Below are 22,176 nucleotides of genomic sequence, written 5' to 3'. Positions count from 1 at the left end.
CTTTTCTTTTGGCCTGTTTCTTCTTTCACAACATGATGAATATGGGAATATATTTTACATGATTGCACATATATAACATACATCAAATTGCTTACTACCTTAAGGAGAGAGTGGTGGGGGCGGGAGACAATTTGAAACTCAAAATTAAAAAAAAATGAAGGTTAAAAATTGCTTTCTATAGAATTGAAAAAAATATTGTTTTAAAAAAAGACACTAAAAAAATCCCCAAAAGGAGTCCCACTCCATTTTTAGATAGCTTTAAATGTAAAACAGCTTCTCTCTCTCTTTTTTATAGGAATAGGCACTAGAAATGTGATTTCACTGGCATAAAGAAATCTCATGTGAGGAAACTCTGTCTACCAATTTAAGCTGGCATTTTCTTTGTAATATATAGTTTTACAGAACTGCCTTGAACACTTACAAGGTTTAATGACTTACCCAGGGTCATCCATAGACTGGATGTGTCAGAGGCAGAACATGAGCCCAGGTCTTCCAGGATCTGAGACCAGCCCTCTGTCCACTACACCAAGATATCTCTTTAAAGATAGCTAAAGAGTTGTCAGCTTGCTTGCTAATTTTTTTTTAGGATACTGAATTAAAAACCTGTCTCTCTGTCCTTTTTTATTTTTTTTTGGGGGGGGAGAGGCAGTCAGGGTTAAGTGACTTGCCCAAGGTCACACAGCTAGTAAGTGTCTGAGGCTGGATTTAAACTCAGGTTCTTCTGACTCCAGGGCCAGTGTATACCTTTTTCTATTGGGTCCAGTTCTCCTTCCTCTATTCAGTTCTTAATTTTCCCTCTTCATTAAAAAACTAAAACAAAAACAATCATTAGGCAATATGTAAATACACATTGAAAGAAACCCTGGGGCAGCCTTCTGCTGCCAGAGGAGTGGGAGGTGGAATGGGGCTCCAAATGGATGGGTAGAGAGGTGGAGGGATCCTCTTACCTCGTAGGCCTGTTCTGTAGAAGGTCAATAGCTCACATTTGGGTCCTCAAGGTCACCTTTTTTTGGGGGGGCTCTTGGGTGGGGGGAGGCAATCAGGGTTAAGTGACCTGCCCAGGGTCACCCAGCTAATGTCTGGGGTCAGATGTGAACACAGCTCCTCCTGACTCTAGGGCCACCTAGCTGTCTCCCCCCACCCAACCCCTTTCCCCAACAAGGTCCCTGTTACAGGCAAAGTGAGTAATTTTACTAGCAAATATGAGTGATGTCTAAAAAAATACCCCAGGATAATGAAGTTATGAAATGGAAGAACTCAAGAATCACTCAACCAAAGTATAGGAGGTTGTGGATCAGAGAGTGGCCTCACTTGCAGCCCCATTCAGGCTTGGATTTGGGATAAGGTTATCCCTGTCCCAGAGGAGTAGGGCTCCTCTGTAGGACTTTGGCATTGAGAACCTTCTGACTAGGATATTTCACAAGTGGCTGTGTTCAGCTTTCTTCCTATATAACCATCTGGAAATTCACCCATGAATTCTCCCTAGAATTGCCATCGGGAAGCTGGCCCACTACTTGTTTTGCACTTTATAAACGTGATAAAATAAATCCAGCTGGAAAGCATGCTGGTGACAGAGTACTGCCCTGAAAGTTATATTGCCTCGTTATGTTTCACAATCCATTTCCAAACCACACCCGTAAGTCATGGCAACTTGGCAAAAGATGCACCACGTGGTTGCTGCAATGATATTTCAATAACCCGTTCTTTGGAACAAATGACCCCCAAACAGTGAATTGTGGGCAAATAGCATTTGGTGCTCATGACTCCACAATCAGAAGATCATAGATTTTGGGCTGCAAGGTATTTGAGAGGTCATTCAGTCCAACCTCACCATTTTAAAGATGAAGAAATTGAAGTCCAGAGAAGTTAAGCGAATCACCCCAGGTCACCCATGTAAGAGCGGAAATTCATACCCAGGTCTTCTGAGTCCAAATCCACAGCGTTCTCCATTGTAACATACGGCATCTCAATATGTCACGAATGATAAGGATTTTCCATAATGAAAGAGACCATATTTAAAGCTCTTTATTAGCTTATTTATGTATTTAAATTGTACAATATAATAAGTTATATATACAGAGTCAGACAAAATTATTAGCAATTGAGACTTCACTGACACAGGCATATTGGTTTGGTTCTCTCTCCTCTCTTTTTTTTTTTTTTGGTCCAAACCTACAATTTCCTCAGTGATGGGAGCTTCTGATATGGAAATTCCTTGCATTAATGCAGATTGGCAACTTGTCTATAATGTATAGTTTTAAAGAGTTTGTTGGGATGACTGAGAGGTTGAAGGATTTGCCCATGTTTACACAGTTAGTATGTGTCAGAGGCAGGTCTTAAACCTAGGTCTTACTTTATCCACTCTTTATCCACTATGCTCTGGGTCCTCTCCTGTGCATTTTTTTAGCCATAATAAAATTATGGCTCTCTCCCTGGAAATTGACAACGGTAGCCAATGGCACACTCATCCTGGTAGCCCAGCTGATTCTGAAAGGCAGCTATCCATCACAGCTCCATCAGTATACGCCATTTAAAGTGTTTCTACCTTCAGGTGAGTTAGTGGCCTGTGGCCACAAGATGGAACATGGCAAGACTCAGGCCAAACCTATGACTGCAGAATATGCTCACTGGGCTTGACCAAAGGCCTGAAGACAGAAATAGCAGTTTTGCCTTCTCTTCTCTATTGAAACTAATTTTTAAAAGAAACAAACAACAACCTACTCTTGGAGAAGAGAGCGCTCATCACATATGGCATTTGCCATCTAATTAAGGGAGAGGCTTTCATCATCATTAGCACAAAGCAGGGGAAGAAGGTGAAGAGGGTGCACCATAGGATTTCAAAGAGGAATTAAAAGGATAATTAAGTTTCACCTCAGAGTATGTAGCTCACAGGATATACAAAATACGTTCTGAAAACAGCAGCAAACAGAGACTGTAAATGGTGATATTAAATATTCAGGACCTAATTATGATCCTATCACAGTATGCTCTACTTTCGCAACAGTAGAAAATTAGTTGTGAGCTGCAAGCAGACAACTGATTCCCTTCCTCCCCGCCTGCCCAACCTCCCCCACCCTGAAGCAATGGCTCGGTCATGCAACTTGTAATTTAAAAAATATTACTTTGTAAGCTACGGAATTTGTTTTAATTTAGGAATAGCTCTAGTGAAACCTGTCATTACAGCATCTCGGCAATGAATTGTAAATTAACCCACTGGGGTGATGACTGGGGCTGGCTGCCATTCTCTCTGCAATTATAGGTTTGGGAAAACCACCCTGACAAGAACAGTGTCACTTTGCTAACTTTATCTCTAAATGTTATGGCAGACAGTTGCCTTGGAAAACTTCAAAAATAAGTCTTTGTGGCCTTGGTTCCTATTCTGCATTTCAAATCCATATGGTTTTCACGTACAGCTTTTTCGACACTGTTGTTTTCCTAAATCTCCATCTTCATTGGACTCTGATGAGCCTCAGCTCTGTTGATGATAGAATTGTGAAATTCCAGAGCCGGAAGCAATCTTATAAATCAGTGAGCACAACCCTGTTATGCACGGGTAAACTGAGGCCCAGAGAGGTGAAGTAACTGCATAACTAGATATGGGAGGGATAGCTAAAGCTATGACATAGGTTTCTAGGTTCCTGATATGGTGCTTGGACTGGCTACCTTCCAATGTCCAATCTTTGCCCTTTCCCGATTGGTTCTACAGAGATGGAGTGTTGGAGGATGAAGCTCTCCTAATGTGATGTTCCTCCATGAGATATTAGATGGTCTTTGTGCCTGACAGAACCCTCAAGCAGTAAGCCATGCTTTCTGCCCCTTTAAAGAGCGATACCAGCTGCTTACTGGCCCTTGGGCATGTTTCTGCCCAAAGTAAAAACAGCTGGAAAGAGATGGGCATAGAGGCACTTGCTCAGGGCCAGTGGGGCTACCCAATCGAGTGTGCTCTATCAACTGGATGAGCCCCAGGAAGCAGGGGGCCACCAGATTCCCTATGGAGGGGCAAACTGGACCAGTTTGTAAATGGCACAGGTCTGCTGATTAGGATGGGATCAGGCTTGTGGGTAACCCCTGCATTTCCAGCCTGGGCAAGATGGGGAAACCTAGTCTTTAAAAAACAAATAAATAAAATAAAGGAAAGAGCCCTGGTACTTTCAATTTAAGACCTTGCTTGGACTCTTAACTAGCTGTGTGACCTTGTAGATTACTTAATCTCTCCGGCCCTCAGTTTTCATGCCTACCACCAAAAGGCATAGACTAGGTCGCTTCTGATGCCTGAATTTGTCATCTCTAAATTGGGCCGCTTATGCAAATACAAAGTGATTAATCTGCAATAAGATACTCTCTGATACTCTGAACAGATCTGTGATACAGGGAAGCAGTGAAGCTAGCGACCGCTTACGTCTACTGAGGCTGGCTTTGTTTATCTGTTTTACCAAGTAAGTCACAGAGAGAGCCGCTAAATTATTGATGGGAGAGAGGCATAGGAAATATGCACAGACTCAAGTGTAATTAAACTGTTTCCCTGCAAAGCCAGATAGGATGTTAATAGACCAACCTGAACTGAAGCTAGGGAATGGAAAGATGCATAGAGAGAAGCATGTGTTCATTAGGACCATTGGGCACAACTTTCCATAAAGCACACCTCTGCTATGAAGCCTTCCTTGATTACCTGTCAGGAGTGCTCTCTTCCTCCTCTCAACTCCAAGAGCATGAATAACTGAACCACTTTGTGTTGCCGTGATGTGTATTTCATCTCCCCAATGAGATTATAAGCTCTTTGAGAGCAGAGACCATGTTTTATACATCTTTGCATCTTCCCATAGTGCCCAGCACAGTGCTATAAAAAACATAGTAGGTGCTAAATAAGAACGGTTGTTGAATGAATGTGTTCACTCATCCATCCTCATGAGGTACGGCGTTTGGCTTAGTATTCCCCAGCTGATACATCACTAGCTTTGTCTTTGGCTTCCCCTCGCTCCTCAGAACAGCCTAAGATATGACCTAGTGACACGTGAGAAAAGCCTTAATTTTTAGGAAGCCTGTGAGTAGGTGTCGTTGCTGGTTCCAGGCTTCCCAGCTCAATCACCCCTGCAATGTTCTCAGGTGAAGGATGTGAAGCCGCATCCCAGGACAAAGGGAGGCAGTTCCCAAGGATGCGCATCAGGTTGTGACGGGAGGCTGAGGTGTCGGCATGACCTGGGCCCACTCCAGAATGTCAGCGCACAGAGACTCGACAGCATCCAGCCGCTCGATCTGTACAAGTTTTGTGAGCAGCTCTGGGATGCTGTAGCCCGCTGTGCTGATCCGGTCAAAGAGCTGCATGCCGTCTGTCATCCCCCCGATCTCATCCCTCTTCAGTCCGAAACTTTCAGCTAGGTGCCGCCATGTTTTCACGATGGCCTTCTCTGTGTTGTAGGTGGAGCTGAGCATCCTGCTCGTCTTCTCTAGGCAGTCAAATGGTAATTCTGTGGGGCTGAGGCCTGGAAGAGACGAGAGTCCAAGTCAGAAATCACACATTTTAGGCGACAGGTGCATGAAACAATTTTTTGTTTTAGAAAAAAAGTGTATTCCTTGGCTCTTCAATTCAGGCAACTCTTGATGCAATAATATTGACTAATAATCTCTCAGATGTGGGTCTGGGAGATGGGAAATGTAGCCTCCAAAGCTAGCAGATGCCTCCTGAGAAGGGAAGCCTCATCCTGCCCTGCCACCATGCTTGGTATGGTATGGTATGGAATCAGGGAAGGGCAGCTAGGTGGTGCAGGCGATATAAAAACAAAATATAGCGAAAAATAAGATTAAAAAAAGTTTTGAAAAGAATCTGGCATGTATATTTCTGTTGAAACTTTCCTAGAAAGGCTATTGGCAGCATTCCTGATACCTCTGAATCTAGGTGCTCCCTCATTTGTAGGTAAGTAACAACCATTCATTCTATTAGGTCAAAGATTCAATCTGATGATGCTTTGGTCACATTGGAAAGCAGAATTTTAAGCTCATTTCTACAGTACAACAGAAGGGCAAGAAGTCAAAAAAGGACAGCCTAGAGGCAGGGGCAATTCCTTTCTACTTAAGTGATATATTTTCTCTTATAATGAAGCCTGTTCTCAAGCTTCGGGGTATGCATTGGCATAAGGTAAAACTCCGTAGACCAAGCAGCCAAGAGCAGCTGTGTCTAGCTGTCTGGATCACAGGTGTTTCATTGAGCAATTTTCAGGTCAGCCAGAAGAAGCAGCCAACCTTCCAGAGCCCTGATCTGGAGCCATTCGTTTGCAGGGATTTAGTGGCAACACAATCTCTGCCACAACAGGCTTAGTTCCCCATCCAGCCCCTGTGCTTGGGTTTTTCCTTTGCCCAAGTAGTCACGCCTAACTAGACTTTCTGTTCAGTCTGGGCCAAAGGAAGATAAACCCCCATTATCTCGTGGGTCAGCAGCCATTGGTGAAGTGGTATCTGGGGATGGGTGGAAGAGGAGTAGAGGCCAGCTGGAGGTAAATAGAGGAAAGGATGGAACCTGAGCCCTGGCACTGATTCACAGCAGTGAAGAAGGAGCTGCTCACCACTCTGTTTCTCTTTCTGCAAAGGGGATATGTCGTTACTACTTGTTTGTTAAATGTTCTTAGCTCCCTAGATGAAAGATGCTACGAGAGGTAGAAAGACAAATAGCTATATGTACTCAGAAGAGGCTATAAACAAAGAAACAGAGTTGTCCTTAGAGGCTCCTTTGTAAAATAGGCCCAGAAACATCGCTTTCACACAACTTGCTTAAAAAAAAAAACCTCTGAAGTTGTGGAGTCTGAGGATAGGACGAGAATACAAAAACCTTTGGTGCTTCCAGTGAGTGAGTTCTAACCAGCTCCTAGTTGTATCCAGCCCCCTTAGGGTTCTAGAATGAAGAAGTATCATTTCCATCAGCCCAAGGATCCCTAAGTGTTTTTCCTTTAGAAATGTAAAAAAAAAATAGACATCGCTATTATTCCTCTCTTTAAGGGGACTTAACATTTTATATATCTTTTCAATCCTTCAAGAAAAAATTCTAGAGTGTTAGTGACCTCAGAAAACTGTTGCATTTACACATAATATGGGTGGGAAATAATAGATTTAGCACTAGAAGAAGATTCTGAGGTCAGCCAGTCCAATCCTCTCATTTTAAAGATGAGCGAAGCTAAGTGACGTACCCAAGAAGATCACACAGGGAGTCAGAGGCAGAGACAAGATTCAAACCAAAGACCTCTGACTCCAAATCTGGCAGTCATTCAGTCAATTAGCATTTATTAAGTACCTACTATGTGCCAGGCGCTGTGCTAAGTGTTGGGAGTACAAAGAAAGGAAAAGAAATTAGGACTGAGAGCTCACTGTGAAGTTGAGGTCTAGTGAGGGCTGGGTCAGCTCTTTATATTTTTCTCCTCTCTGTTCAATCTTATTGAATTCAAGGTAAAGTTTTTCCTAAGCCTTCGTGTCTGTTTGTCCATTTATCACATGAGGATGAGGGGATCTGTATCACTTGGATGCCTGTCATTTAATTTGGAAACTTTGACAATGGTTTCATTAACTTACTTTACATTTTTTTGTGAACCATTAGGGTTAAGTGATTTGCCCAACATCATACAGCTAGTAAGCGTCAAGAATCTGAGGCTGGATTTGAACTCGTCCTCCTGACTCCAGGTCTGGTACACTATCCACCGTACCACCTAGCTGCCTGAGAGAAATGGAAAAACCTGGAGACAGGAGGCAGAGCTATCTGCTTGCAGTGAGGACAGGGCCTAGGAGAAGTTTGGGCAGTCATGCTGGACCGCTGGCTGTTGCAGAGAAATTGATCCGTTTGAGGGGGAGCTACCCTGGGAGGATTTCTGAGGGGTGAGGAGTGTGGTTTGTTACTCATATAAAAATCTTGACCTTTCTTCATTTTGCTGCTCCCTCACGGTGAGCTCCCAAACTGCAGCTGCCCTTTAGAGAATAAAGCCAAATTTGGTCATTCATGTAGGATGCTGAGTGAGTGGCAGGCAGCAGACTCAAGCCTCCTTTACCCATCCATTTTACATTATGAGTTTCTGGAGATCACAGACCATGTTGATGATAGGGACAGAGACTGGACCTGTGATTCCACTGATATGAAATCTGGGTTACTCCCAGACAAGGAAACTCCTTTTACCAATGAGGATCAATACCTTCTCAGCAACTTATAGCCTTAGACAATGCCTGGAGCATAGACAGGCTAAATGATGGCCCAGGGTCACACAGCAAGTATATGCATGAGGAAGACCTGAAGCAAGGTCTTCCTGGTTCAGAGGCCAGCTTTTTACACCAGGCTGCCTCTCATGCTGGACATGTATTAGATAAATTGGTGATTAATAAATATTTTTGATGATGATGGTGGTGCCAACTTGGATGTAGTTACAAGATCACTGCATCCCAAACAATGCCCCTTTGTGTTTAGGAAAAGATTGCATATGTGCCTTGTCCATATAGAACTTAATGCTTAATAAATGGTTATTGAGTTGACTCTCCCTACCTACTTCTGATCACGGAATCATAGATTGAGGGTTGGAAGGGACCTCAGATACCATCTAACCCATGTTCCTCATTTCACAGAAGAAGAAACCAAAACCTAGAGATGGGAAGTATTTGTCCTTTGTCACAAAGGTAGTAAGTGGCAGATCTGGGATTCCAACCCATGTCCTCTGACTCCAAGCCTAGCTCATTTCCAAACATACCTGGTAGAAACAGAGAACGCCCTCCTATGCTGCTGGGCCCACTTGGCCATTAGCTGGGAGAAGTGTTTTGTCTCATGCTTTCAAGAACGTGCCATGAGGATCTTGTCAGGAGAGGCCAAGTGTTTGCTTGTACATGCTAAGGAAGTGGCAGGAGGAGGGTTGGTTGGAGAGGACCCCTCTACTATACCACAGATTGGATTGGCCAGATTCAGTCCCTTGCCTCCCCTTCCTCCTGAGGTTGAATGAATTAGTTAATCCAGAGTATCTGACACATTAGTATGGGCCACTTTGCTAAGCTTGCTTTCAAAGAACACTAGAAATCATAAGCCAACTCTCTTATTGCTGATATGAAGTTAAAAAGACCTAGGATATACCCAGAAGTGAGTTATGATCACACAGTTGGGGCTGTCTTGACTTGCAACTTGGGGAGCTCCTGAGGAGAAAGATCCTTTAACCCAGGCAGACCAAAACTGCTCTGCAACTTAAAATCTTAGTGCATTTCCTGAAGCACTGAGGGGTAAAGAAATTTGTCAGATGTAGGATTTGGACTCTCGTCTTACTGACTCTGGATAAGTCCTCTATTTTTTCTGCTATGTTGCCTCACAGTTACTTACTTTGCTTACATCTCTAATTAATTAGAATGTGTAATATCATGTGAGTGAGGACTGACATTTGATTTAGTTCAATGATGCAAGCATTTAGTAAGTGCCTTATGTTTGGTAGCTACTGTGCCAGGACCTAGGAAGACAGAGAAAAAAAACACCATGCTTACCTTCTGCCACCCCACACACGTTGGCATACACATCAAGGATCTTCTTTCTTCTGCTCTGAATCTTTAAGCAAAAACAGAAACAGAAACAAACACATAATTTCATATTGATGGGAAAATAGTGGTCTCAACAGTGCCTGCTGGGACCCCTCCTAATAACCCCCTTGACCAGTCCCAGCTTTGTTCTTCCCAGGTGGAGTTGAGTATGAGGAATTTGTATGTAGTAAATTTGGGAGCCATGAAAAGCCTCCAACAAAAGTCGAGTCCACTGCCCACTTAAAAACTTTATTTCCTGCAGAGTGGTCCATTGATAGCCCTATTACAGTGCTGTACAGAGGAATTAGTTTTCAATGCGCTCAACACGCATGACTTCATGGAGGAACACGTTGGCACCAGAAGACATTGCTGAAAGGAAGTTTCTTGCCCATAAATTCCCATCAGTCAGGTGAGTCTCCGTTACAGATGCATGGCATCATTTTAGTGTAGCCATAAATTGTGGGTATTTGTAAAAGAATGGTGCGTGCACATGTCGGAAACTTACCCCAGTTGATTTGTTGTTCGTGGAAGATTTATCCCTTGTCAGATGGACTAATGATAGCAAGCACAGCTCTGGGGACCCTTGTTTGTCCACAGCGGCTTCTTCATCACTGTCCATACTCCGACTCAGGAGCTGTTCATTCTCAGAAGAGGCATCATTCTCGCTGGGGAAAGACCGAGGGAATGTTAGCGGCATCTTTCAAAGTGGAACCATCTAAAATTCAGCTCCTCGGTTGCTCATTGCCAGCAGATTTTGATCAGGATGCAAATTAAAACGTTTGCCAATGGACTGAGAGAGGGTCCATTAAAGAGAGCTCCTTTTACCCATGGGCATGAATTGATTGGAATCTGTGTATCATGTAAGTGAGGAGTGATACTCAATTTAATTTAGTTCAATAAGCATTTACTAAGGGCCTGTTATGTGCCAGGCACTCTTCTAGGAGTTGGGGATACAAAGGCAGAAACAAGAAAAGTGAGCCTTGACCTCAGTGAGCTTACCTTCTAGAGATAAGGGATAACATGTAAACAGACAAATATAATAATAATGGCAGCCAAACATTGACATGGCACTATATGCCAGGCCCTGTGCTAAGCCCTTTACAGTTATTATCTCATTTGCAATCACAACAATCCCAAGAGGTAGGGGTTATTATTATCCCTGTTTTACAGATACGGAAACTGAGGCAAACAAAGAGGTTAAGTGACTTGCCCGTAGTCACACAGCATCTGAGGCTGAATTAGAACTCAAGTCGTCCCGACCCCAGGCCCAGCGCTCTATCCGCTGCATCAGAAGGAGGAAGAAAGCGGTAATGTGCCTTTTCCGAGGTCACGTCGATGATAAATGGCGTAGTCCGGATTTGAACTTTTGACTAAAATCTCATCATTTTCCCATTGTGCCAAAAATGACGGGTCAGACGTAAAAAAATGACTTTTAATATGAATAAAGGCGAAGGCTTACATTTGGGTTAAAAATAATCAACTGTACACAAAGATGATGGAAGGATGTAAAAGCTCTTACCACACAGCCGTTAATGTGATAAAAGACAGGTTTTGTTGTTGTTTTAATGAATTTACAAGGTCAATAAAAATAAATGAGGTAACGCAGCAACCCCAAAGTCAATGCAATCTTTGGCTGCATTAAGAGAGGTAGAACAAGGGAGATGAGAGCCACGCTGTATTCTCTCTGAGTCAGATGACATTTGGAATAGTCTATGTTGGTCAATAAACATTTATTAAGCAGAGTATGCCAGATACCATCCTAGGGATACAAGAAAGACAAAAAAAAGCCCTTGTACTTGTCCTACAGGAGCATCTGTCCTAATGGATGAGCAACCTGTAAAGAACTAGATAGATACAAGGTATAATAGAATAGATGGTCATCTTAAAAGCGGAGGCATTAGCACATTAGAAGCAAGGTGGACCAGGAAAGCTCTCCTCCAGGTAGGCTTTGAATTGAGTCTTCAAGGAAGCCAGCGAAGCTAAGAGGCAAAGAAAATGGTATCCTGGTAAATGTTTAACAACCAGCTCCCCAGTAAGAACAAAAGTAGGTGCAACACACTCTCAAGTTCATTCTGCATTATGGACTTTCTTAAGTCTAGGTAATGGGCAAAACAATAAATCAAGCTCTGATTTGTAGTATTTGCTGATCTCCGAGGGATAAGTTTAACAAGTGGATCTCACAAGCTGGGAAGAGATGGCTCCAGTATGCCTCTGGGACAGATGCGAAGGGCAGAGTATTCCAGTGCAAAGGAGCTAAGGAGACCAGGAGTCACATTCTAGGAAACGCAAGTAAAAGCCGGATCGTGGAGTGCGTGGAGGTGAGTGAAGTGGAAGACAGTAGGTGAGAAGAGGTCAGGTTATGAAGGCCCAGAGATGCCAAGTGGAGGACTTTGTATTGGATACTGGAGGTACGAAGGAGCACCTGGACCTCAATAAGCAGTGGGGGAAGGGAGGCTATGGTCAGACTTAGTGCTTTAGAAAAATGATCTTAGCGGCTGAGTAGGTTTCTGGATGCCCCTTTTTAGTTAAGGACACTAACAAACTGGAATCTGTCCAGAAGAAGGCATCTCACTTAGTGAAAGAGCTGGAAACATAAGTTGAAGAAACTTGGCAGGTTGAATCAAAAGAAAAGAAAATTTAGGTTGGGCATGGTAGCTGTCTTCAAGTATTTGAAGAATTGTCACAGGAAGAGGAGTTAGACTTGTTCTATTTAGCCTCAGGGGGAAGAATTAAAATAAATAAATAAACAAAAATGGGCAGAAGTTACAGAAAGGAAGATTGAGTCTGTTGTTTCAAAGCTTGTCAGGGATGTCCTTTTTTTTTTTTTTTTTTTTTTGGATAAGCATCACCTCTATGTATCCAGCCCAAGGAATTCTTGCCATAGGGAATGGGGAGATAGACCAAATCTCCCACAAGGAAAGATTTGTCTTCTAGACCCACAAGTCTCCCTGCCAGACTCCAAAGAAACTGCCTGGGTAGCATTGCTAACCCCCAAGCACGTGTGCGCTGGGGCTTTAGGCTAGCAAAAGAGTCAATGTTCAGAAAAGGCTTCTCCACAGCTCATTAAAATCATTCAAAATATATGAAAACAATATTCTTTCGTAAGGATTCTGTTCTTTTGTGGTTTGGCTGAAGTCTTAAGAAAAGGATTATATTTGTGGGTAACTGGGTTAGAGCAACAAAGCCCACACTCAAGAACAACCCCGGAGGCACGGCGATAAAAACAAAATAAAAGGAATGGATGATATGCCCACTTTCTAATTTGATCTCAAACTCTCATGGGGAGTCAGCTCAGATGCTCATCCATTGTCTGCCCGTGACAGAAGGCAACGGGGAAAGAAGGGAACGGGCAAGTCTGCTCCGTGCCCCTCACTCAGATCCATTACCTAACGGCTTCAGAGAAGGCAGCAAAGGGTGAAACCAGGGCTTTGCTGTGGCGTTTACAATCCCATTGGCAAGTTTCTACTTTGCCTAGAACATATTCTTTTAAAGATTTTCCCTGCACATCCATGTCCCATTCATGGTCCTTAATGGCAGGGACTATTTATTTAGTTTCTCCTCTCCTCTCCTGTCCTCTCCTGTCCTCTCCTCTCCTCTCCTCTCCTCTCCTGTCCTCTCCTCTCCTCTCCTCTCCTGTCCTCTCCTCTCCTCTCCTGTCCTGTCCTCTCCTCTCCTCTCCTCTCCTGTCCTCTGCTCTCCTGTCTTCTCCTCTCCTCTCCTCTCCTCTCCTCTCCTCTCCTCTCCTCTCCTCTCCTTTCCTTTTCTTTCCTCTCCTCTCCTCTCCTCTCCTTTTTCTCTCAGCACTTTATTTTCTAACTCTCTAATGAACCCTAAGGCCTGTAATCTTGTGCATTATAGCTACCCACCTTCGTGTTTCATCCCCCAATAGACAGTAAGCTCTTTCAGAGCAGGGGCCGTGTGTAAATTTTGTGTCTCCCCTGACACTTCAAACAATGCTTTTTGTTATATGTCAATGCAGGCTACCTCATCATATTTCAGATCAGAGTGTTATTAAGATTTGTTTACCAAAGGGCAGAGAATTTGCTTTATTTTGTCAGATAAAAATGCGTCCTGTTAATTCATTCTCCGACTGTTGAGCCAACCTTGTGGCTTTCCCCATTACAGATAACAAATATGTCTTTCTCTTGAATCCTTCTCATTGCTACATAGAAATTGAGATTAGAAAAAGTAGACCGATGGGGAAATGGATCTCTGGCCTCCCTAATTCTGGGCTCTGTGTCTTCCTTCACGCCTTAGATGAACCTTAGCTTTTATGTAGGCCTGGGGTAATTCGGCTACCCTAAACAAGCAAGCAGAAGTCAGTCTCCGTTGCCTTAAACCAGCTTCTGATAACAGACAGCCAGTAGGCTAAGGAGGTAAGAATCTAAGGAAGTTAAGTCTGGACTTTGATAAGTTAATCCACAGTAATCCAGTCCATGTAAACTCCACCAGCAGCTCACGCGGCCCATGCTCTCCTGTGTCCTTCCTCTGCTCAGCCCCAGTAAGCTGCAGACTATCCTTGTCATCCTTGCTATGCTCTCCATTCCAGAGCCCCTGAGCACAAGCCTGGAGAACTGAACCGGATAGCCTGATTGGTGTGGTTAACTTTTGAGCTCACTAAGTGGCTGACTTCCTCTGTTGTTTCTCTCGTTCCCTGCCAGAAGCTGCCTTTAAGCCTGGCCACTTAACATCACTTGTAGCATCTCTGCCACCCGATCTGACCTTACCTCTTGGCAGTCTTTGCTGGTGTTGCTGTCAGCTTCTCAAACTCATCCTTCTCGGCAAAAATCACCACGTTTTCTGCAGGTGAATAAGAGGATTTATGGAGGGATGAGTTGAAAGTGATGCTGGGGCTCTGGGAGAGTAAGCTACCTCTTTGGCAGTCTGTGTGTGCCAGGTAAATCCCCCTGAATGATGCTGTTCTTCTAATTACTCCCCGAGGATTAAGTGAAATTTGGGTGCTCCAGATACCACTTCCCCTAGTCTCTTTTCTAAATGGTACGAGAGCTTAAGCAATTAGGAGGGAAGGCTGTTCAGAGGTGGCTGATAAAAGGGAAATGTAATCCCTGCTGGTCTCCAGGGGAAGCTAAAAAGTGTAAAGCAGTTTGTTCAGACCTTGAACTTCTTTCTTCTCTTCTTGTTTGCTGACTTGAGCTTCCACTGTTTTCACAGAGTGGCTGGTGCAGCAGGCTGGAACACGAATGAGAAGTTCATTAGTGGCCATACTTATGGGCTGCATCGAGTAAACAGTTGTAATTTTTCCTGGAGAGTTGGAATGGGGGTGCTACCTTGAGCGGAAGGCTTTGTCTTCATGATATAAAACATGATGATGAGGACAATGGCAATAGCCATGATGAAGATGGTGGACATGGCGATGATCAGGGCGGTGGCCAGATGTCCTTGTCCTGAGAGATCTGCTGGAGTCAGAGAAATAAAAGAGGAGATGAGCACCACTGGGTGGCTATAAAGAAACCCTTGCTGAAAACCAAATCGTTGACTTAGTGAACCTGGAAAGCCAGGACTAAAATTGGTTTGATTTCAATTTTTATTCATAAGAACTTATGAAACTGATTTGCTCCTGAGACCGGCTTTGACCATGACATCATGTGTTGCTATTAGATTATCTTTCTCCAGTTGAATGCAGCTTTTATAGATTTTAGCAGGAGACACATGATTCATGCCCAGTCCTATTTCCCTGGCCCCTTTTCCTGGCTCAATTACTTTGGGGACCTGGAGTTGAGATGGGGTGGTGAGTACAGGAAGACAGACACATGAAGCAGCGAACTAACCAAAATTCAATCCAGGTTTCTGGACTTCTAGCAAGATGTGCTCTAGTTCCTCTGAGACCTTGGGAATATTTCCTCAGCTCTGCAAAGTGAGGATAGAAATACTATCTTCACCACCATGAGGACTCAGATTTCCTGGGGCGCTCTCTGGGATGAAAGGGCGAAAGGGACATCACTGGAAAATCTAAGATCAGCATCTCTGTATTGGGTCAGCCACCTTTGCCTAAAGGAAAAGCTTTTGGGCTTGTCTTGTACTGTGCTGTCATCTCCTTAGATATGCTGTGACTCATCAGTCTGAAAGGAGCATCCTACACAATGCCAGTGATGGGGCAAAGGTCACCTCACAGATTGACTTAGAAACTCTCCCTTTGGCTTTACCACATTCCTACGGCGATTCTACATCTCAGAGTGCCCCCCCCCAACCCCATCCCACCCTGGGAAGTTATAGGACCATTGTATTGACAAGTTCCTTCCTTTGTTGGGGATACACATTAATTACAAAAGCTAGTTTTAATTCTGTGAAGGAAATCTTGGCAGAAATTCTCACAAGCCAGGATACTACTCGCTCCCTCCACCAAGAGGCAAGTTCACCCAAGTGGACATACTAAAAACATATGTGGTTCTTGTTGATGGAAGAGCTCCAAACTTATGTCCAGAACTGGGTACCCACTCTGGCAACCAAAGCTTAGACTTTTTCCTTTGGATTAATGCACCATAGGGAGCAGTTCTGCCGATGAGAGCACTCACATGCGGGGTAATTGGTCTCAGTATGTGAGTTTAAGAGCATATGTAACAGTTTTAGTTGCCAGGTATGGATGATATAATCTTTTTAATATTCTCAGCATTGTGCTTTACTTCCCCTGAGTCCTGATGAAAATGAGATTCATATATCTCCACAAGGTTTCCTGGCTTAATCCTCTACAAAAGTCCACGTGTGGGTCAGATTTTAAAGGCTGAGAAGGGATTGTCTAGCGAAAGACACTAAACTACTCAGTTATTATGTTTTTAAAATGTTGAAATAATGGAATGCAGCGAGGCCGAGTTCAGCGGCAAGCAGGACATAGCACCAGGGTCTTGCTTGAAAGAAATATTAGGCTTTGGGGTATGTGACAATCTGCCCCTTCTCAACCATTTCAAACCCAAAGGATTAGGGGTGGTTGCTGTGTTTATTTGATTGAATATTTGAGGGCTAAGGTGAAGCAGTTTGCATGAAAGCATGAGACAGTAGCAGAAACAGTCGGCTACTGAGAAATTTTCTTCTGTCCTTCCACGCTGAAATAGAAGGACAGGGTGCGGAAGTAGGAGTCATGAAGGCCTCGGTTCAAACCTCACCTCTGGGTGAGTGACCATAGGCAAGTTATTCAACCTTTCTAGATCTCAGTGTCTTCATCTGTAGAGCAGGGAGCATAATATTTAAAGTACCTACCACAAGATGAAGTAGGTAAGCATGCACTTTGCAAACCCGATAGCGACTCTTACTCCTTAGATCTTTCTTTGCTCATTAACTCAAGACCCTTCTAGCAGTCACATCACTTTTGTGCTGCAACCACACATTTCAAAGATGAAGAGGAAGATGGGGAGGGGGAGGGTTTCCTGTTAATCGATATCTTTAGGAAACTGTTAAGACCCTGAAAAAACATGCTCTTCTTTAGAACACAGGCTAATGGCCACAGGACACACACAGAGTGATCAATCCTGTGCGATGCTGGGATAATTATTAACTTCCAGCAACCCAGCCCAGCTTATCGGATTAACTCATGTTAGAAAAGTGATTTGAGGTGGGGAAAACTCTTCAGGAGCATTACTAATAATTATTTCCTCTCTTCCTCTTAACTTTCATCCAACCTACCTGAGATTTCTGAGGATGTTAAATCCAGAATATCAATACCTGAGCACTTTCCTTACCTTTATGGGCATGCTGGAAAGGAGAGCTGGTGCTGGTGCCAGAGGTACCTGGGAGACTGGCGGAAACTCCAGAGGTGGCTCCCACACCTGCGAGGGGAACAAAGTTGGCATAAATTCCTCTGAAGTTCCTTTGGGAATGATCCCACCCTTGAGTGATTAGTAAAGGAGATACTGCAATGCAGGGGTGAAGGCAGGGGGACCTCAGTTTTGTGAAGTGCCATCTGCTACTGAGGAGATTTCACAACTCTGGATGCTTCTTTTTTTCAAATTAACCAACCAAACAAACAAATGAACAAAAACGAACAACTGACCTCCCCCTAAAACCAAATCCCAGCCTTTGGAGGGCTTTCACAAACTCCAGAAAGGGACTTTTCCTGTGAATGGGGATAATGCATCATAAAATCTGTAAACAATTGTTATACCATGGAGCTAACAGGAGGCTTTGGCTTGGTTCCCATGTAGTGACAAGTGACTAATTCTCTTAGTTGCTTAGAGCTAAAATATATTTTGCAGTTCTACAGAAAAATGATTTATAGAACACCCCTGTAATGGGGGTGAAGTGGATTGTGGTAAGGAGAGGGATGGAAAGTGATACTGTAGTAAGATGGAGCATTGGGAATTTTCTTCTTTGAAAAAATTAATAAGTACAGATTTACCAAGTAGAGGCAAGGACCGGACAAGCAATGGTGGGTTGGGGTTTTGTTTTGTTTTTGGTCACTGTTGTTCTTTGGATGTTACGATCCATAAAAATACTTGTGTCTCTGTAAATTTCTTCCTCTTTCCCTTTTTGTCTTCCTAGCTTTACGTTAATTCAGTCAGTGTGACTGGGCCATGGAAAGGCAGGTTACAAATCAAGGGTAAAACCACCACACTCGCTGATAAATCACTTTATCACAGAGTTTGAGATTTGGAAGGGACTTCATGTGCAGGAAACGAATCTCCATTGTAACATACCCAACAAGTAGGGGGCTTCTGCTTGCAAAGTTCCAATGAAGGGAGACCCACCACCTCTCAAGGAAGCCCATTTCACTTTTGTACAGTTCTAATTGTTGGGCCATTTTTCCTGACATCAAGCCCAAATTGACTTCTTTGTAACTTCTACCCACTGCTCCTGCGGTGGGGATGAGGGCCCTCTGGGGCCAAACAGATCAAGGATGACCCCTCTTCCACATAATGGCTCCTTAGGTAGTTGAAGACAGCCATCATGTCCCCTCCTGAGTCTTTTCCTCTCTGGGCAATTAATTTTCTTCAATCAATTCTCATATTATAATCTCCTTCTTATATACCTATCTATGTATAAATATAGATAATAACTCTACCTCCATATCTATATCTGTCTATGTTGGGGCAGTTAGGTGGCACAGTGATAGAACACTGAGCTTAGAATCGGGAAGAACTTAGTTCAAATTTGGCTCAGATGCCTATTGGCTGTCACTCAACCTTTGTTTGCCTCAGTTTTCCCAACTATAAAGTGAGCATCATTATAGCGCCTGCCCCCTGGGGTTGTTGTGAGGATGAAATGAGATATTTGCGCAGTGCTTGGCACTTAGAAAGTGCTTAATAAATGCTTATTTCCTCCCTCTCTCCTTCTGTTTCCTTCCTCCCTCCCTCCTTCCCTTCCTTCCTTCTTTCCTCCCTCCCTTCTTCCCTTCCTTCCCTTTCTTCCTCAATCCTTCCTTCCTTACTTCCGTCCTTCCTTCCTTCCTTCCTTTCTTCCTTCCTTCTTTCCTTCCTTCCTTCTTTCCTTCCTTCCTTCTTTCCTTCCTTCCTTCTTTCCTTCCTTCCTTCCTTCCTTCCTTCCTTCCTTCCTTCCTTCCTTCCTTCCTTCCTTCCTTCTTCCCTTCCTTCCTTCCTTCCTTCCTTCCTTCCTTCCTTCCTTCCCTCCTTCCTTCCTTTTCTTCCTCCCTCCCTCCCTCCTTTCCTCCCTCTAGCCCAGTTTAGGAAAGATAGTCCTGGTTCTACTCAAGTCGGCCATCTTCTGGTGCTTGGCACAGTGCCTGGCACATAGTAGGCACTTAATAAATGTTTATTAATTGACTGATTGTCCCTTGCAACAAACACTTCCCAAAGAATCAAGATTCTGGAATGAGGAAGTTTCTTTTACTATCAAATATTTAAACATCTTAGTGAAAATATAGAAATTCCCCCTTCTTAATCACCGTGAAAGCAGAATTTTAAAAGCAGCATAGAAATCTTCATGGGGGCTAGTGAAGGAGATACAGCAACTTTTGGATAAGTCCTTTGGACCTGGGTTTCTTCACCTTTCTTTGGGCCATGGACCACTTTGGCAGGTGAAGTCTATGTACTCCCTTTTTAGAAAAATGTTTTTAAGATAATGCTCAGTTCACCAGCACACACACTAGAATTGGAACCACACAGAGAAGATTAACAGGGCCTCTGTGCAAAGACATGTTAATTCATGTAGCATTCCATATTTTTAAAAAAATATTGCTAAATAATCGAAGGAAATGCTAAATTTCAGTTAGAGGTTAATGAAAACAAAGGTCATTGTTTTTTTCCATCCAGATTCACAGATCTCAGCCTGAAATCTATTCTTAGAGCCCTTAGTGGTCCAGGGTTTGCAGGTTAAGAACGCCTATTTTGGACGCTAAACACAGGAAACCACAGAGAAAAAAGTCTGCTCGGTTCACCTGTCTTGTCGGCATGAAGGCAGGCATGCTTGGGGAGGTGAAGTCAGAACATCTTGAATAATAGCAGCTTTTAGCACAAATACAAACTGTACAAAATGCTTTAAGAGGAGTAGGCAAAGGAGCGGCAAGCTGGCTTATTTGGGCAGGTCCGTGTCACAACTGAAAAATGGCAAATGCTATAATATTCTGCTGTTCTGCTAAGTACCATAAAATCTCTCAGGCCCCAGCCCATCACTCAGGTTAGACAGGAAATTAAACTGTCTGCTAGTATATGAAAAATGTCATACAGCCTGCTAAGAAGCAAAATATACATGCTCTTTAAATAACGAACCTTAATGTTATGAAACATTGCATAGCATGAAACAGTGCTCTATCAAGGAGATGATATATGCACTTTGGAGCTAATAACTTCGCAACCAAAATGAGTTTCAAAGGACTTTCCCTCTAAATAGGGGGATTTAAAAAAGAGTGAGAGAATCAAACTTGCTCAGAATGTCAAGGGAAGGGATATGTTTTCCTACTTTGTCATCTATTAAATCCAGACCCGCATTTGAATTTTATAGAACTCCCAAGCAGAGTAATTTATTAAAGCAGACCCCTTTCAAAATCAAATGAAAAAGACCTTTTGAAAGATTTATTCAGGCTTAATACAAGTCTCCAGGGCCTGTTCTTGAGTCCATAGATCCTTCATAGATTCCTGATCTTTGCCCCTTCACCCACACACTATCAGTGAGGGATTTTCTTAAATGTTACAGCGAGCCAACCTTTTCCTTGGGAACCTCGTTGGAGGAAGGGATCCATCATAGAGTCTTGCCCTAGCTCAGCTCTACCAGTTTCTTTTGGAAGGATTCTTTCAACTTGACACTAATGGTCCTATTGTCAGACCTTACTATTTTTCAATTTCATTTTAACATTTTTTCCCCTTTCCTTTCTTATTCCTGACTTTGAGCAGTCTTATTGGTTTTCCACCAGAAAGAGGAATAAGCGGATAAGTTAAGTAGATTAAGTAATAGGCTTCCCTCACTCCCCTCAAGGATGCCATAGCCAGAATGTAACATAAGCCCAAGCAACTGGACCATCTGGTTGTAGTGGTAGATTTGGTTGATACATCCACACTCTCTTGGCCATTACCCATTGTGCCCAAGAAAAGACATTTTCAAAATATCTGGCTGAGATAAAGGACTCAGCCTGGCTGTGGTAAAAAGTGAAGCTATCTATAGTAAAAAGACACTAAATCACAATAAAAATCTGAGTGAAGAGGAAAATTGGAGCTAAAAACTCAAACGAAGTTTGTAGATTTCATTTATTTCTTTTTCCTTGTTCTCTATTTCCATAGGGTCATAGATTTAGAGCTGGTGAGAACCTTAGAGGCCACTTCAAAGTGACCTAACCACATAGCAAGTAAGTGTTGGAGGCAACGTTTGACTCAGGCATTCCTAACTCCAAACCCTTTACTCTATCCATTCGTACCTATTTATTTGGTGTTGAGGCTACTACTTCTGTCTTTCTGGAGGGGGAGAGGGAAAGCCTTGTTGGATAGTCTCCTTTGGAGTGGACAAAGAGGAAAGTGTTTGTCTGTTGCTGGCTATATTTGACCTTATCACTTCATCTGAGCCTTCTTAGGTGTCTCTTTGGAAGAAAAGTGATTTTGGCACTGGCTGAGTTGCCAACTTCAAACAATACACTGCCTCCCTCTCCTCAAGATGGGTCACAGATTTACTGTCTTGAGCGATAAGGACTCAGGAAACCTGAATTTTCATCTCAACCATGCCAAGTCAACTTGAGTCAGGGCAATTAACATTTATTGTCTACTATGTGCCTGGCACTGTGCTAAGTGCAGGGATACAAAGAAAAGACAAAAAATAGTCCCCGCTTTCAAAGAACTCATAGTCTAACTGGAGAGACAATTCACAAATAACTATGTACAGATATAATGCACATGCGTGTGTGTAATTATATACAGGACACACAAATATACATGTGTTATATATGTATATGTGTATATATACATTTAAACATAAATATACATATATGTACATGTGTATATGCATGGTGTATATATGTGTGTGTGTGTACATACACACACATATGGAATAGTCTCAGAGGAAAGGTACTAAGACTGAGAAAGGCTTCTTTCAGAAGAAAAGATTTTAGTTGGAACTTGAAGGAAGCCTGGGAAGCCAGGAGGCAGAGATGACATGCAGGTAAAATACTCAAGGCATTGGGGGACAGTCAGTGAAAGTACCCAAAGTTAGGGGCAGTTAGGTGGCACAGGGAGTAAAGCACTGGCCCTGGAGTCAGGAGGACCTGAGTTCAAA

At 43.1% G+C, this 22,176-nt stretch overlaps 1 protein-coding gene and 1 non-coding gene across 3 annotated transcripts in view; one reads left to right on the top strand and one right to left on the bottom strand.

Annotated features, from left to right (window-relative positions):
* Positions 1 to 4,846: 4,846 nt before the first annotated feature.
* The window catches only part of EDAR (ectodysplasin A receptor), a 44,457-nt gene continuing 27,127 nt past the window's right edge, over positions 4,847 to 22,176 (bottom strand). The window contains exons 6-12 of one of the 2 annotated variants that reach the window (XM_036753674.1): positions 17,208 to 17,294; positions 14,805 to 14,933; positions 14,632 to 14,706; positions 14,244 to 14,316; positions 10,022 to 10,181; positions 9,484 to 9,544; positions 4,847 to 5,480 (exon numbers count right to left, since the gene is read on the bottom strand). In XM_036753674.1, coding sequence (XP_036609569.1) covers positions 5,161 to 5,480; positions 9,484 to 9,544; positions 10,022 to 10,181; positions 14,244 to 14,316; positions 14,632 to 14,706; positions 14,805 to 14,933; positions 17,208 to 17,294 — 905 coding nt within the window. In that variant the 3' untranslated portion in view covers positions 4,847 to 5,160. The remainder of the gene's footprint in view (positions 5,481 to 9,483; positions 9,545 to 10,021; positions 10,182 to 14,243; positions 14,317 to 14,631; positions 14,707 to 14,804; positions 14,934 to 17,207; positions 17,295 to 22,176) is intronic. The other variant, XM_036753675.1, reaches the window with a different exon arrangement.
* Positions 19,543 to 19,646, top strand: LOC118849285. Its single transcript, XR_005010332.1, has one exon. It is a non-coding gene; the product is annotated as a U6 spliceosomal RNA (small nuclear RNA).

The sequence above is a fragment of the Trichosurus vulpecula genome, chromosome 4, assembly GCF_011100635.1.
Source record: "Trichosurus vulpecula isolate mTriVul1 chromosome 4, mTriVul1.pri, whole genome shotgun sequence".
NCBI lineage: Eukaryota > Metazoa > Chordata > Mammalia > Diprotodontia > Phalangeridae > Trichosurus > Trichosurus vulpecula.
This window is presented reverse-complemented; position numbering and strand designations above follow the sequence as displayed.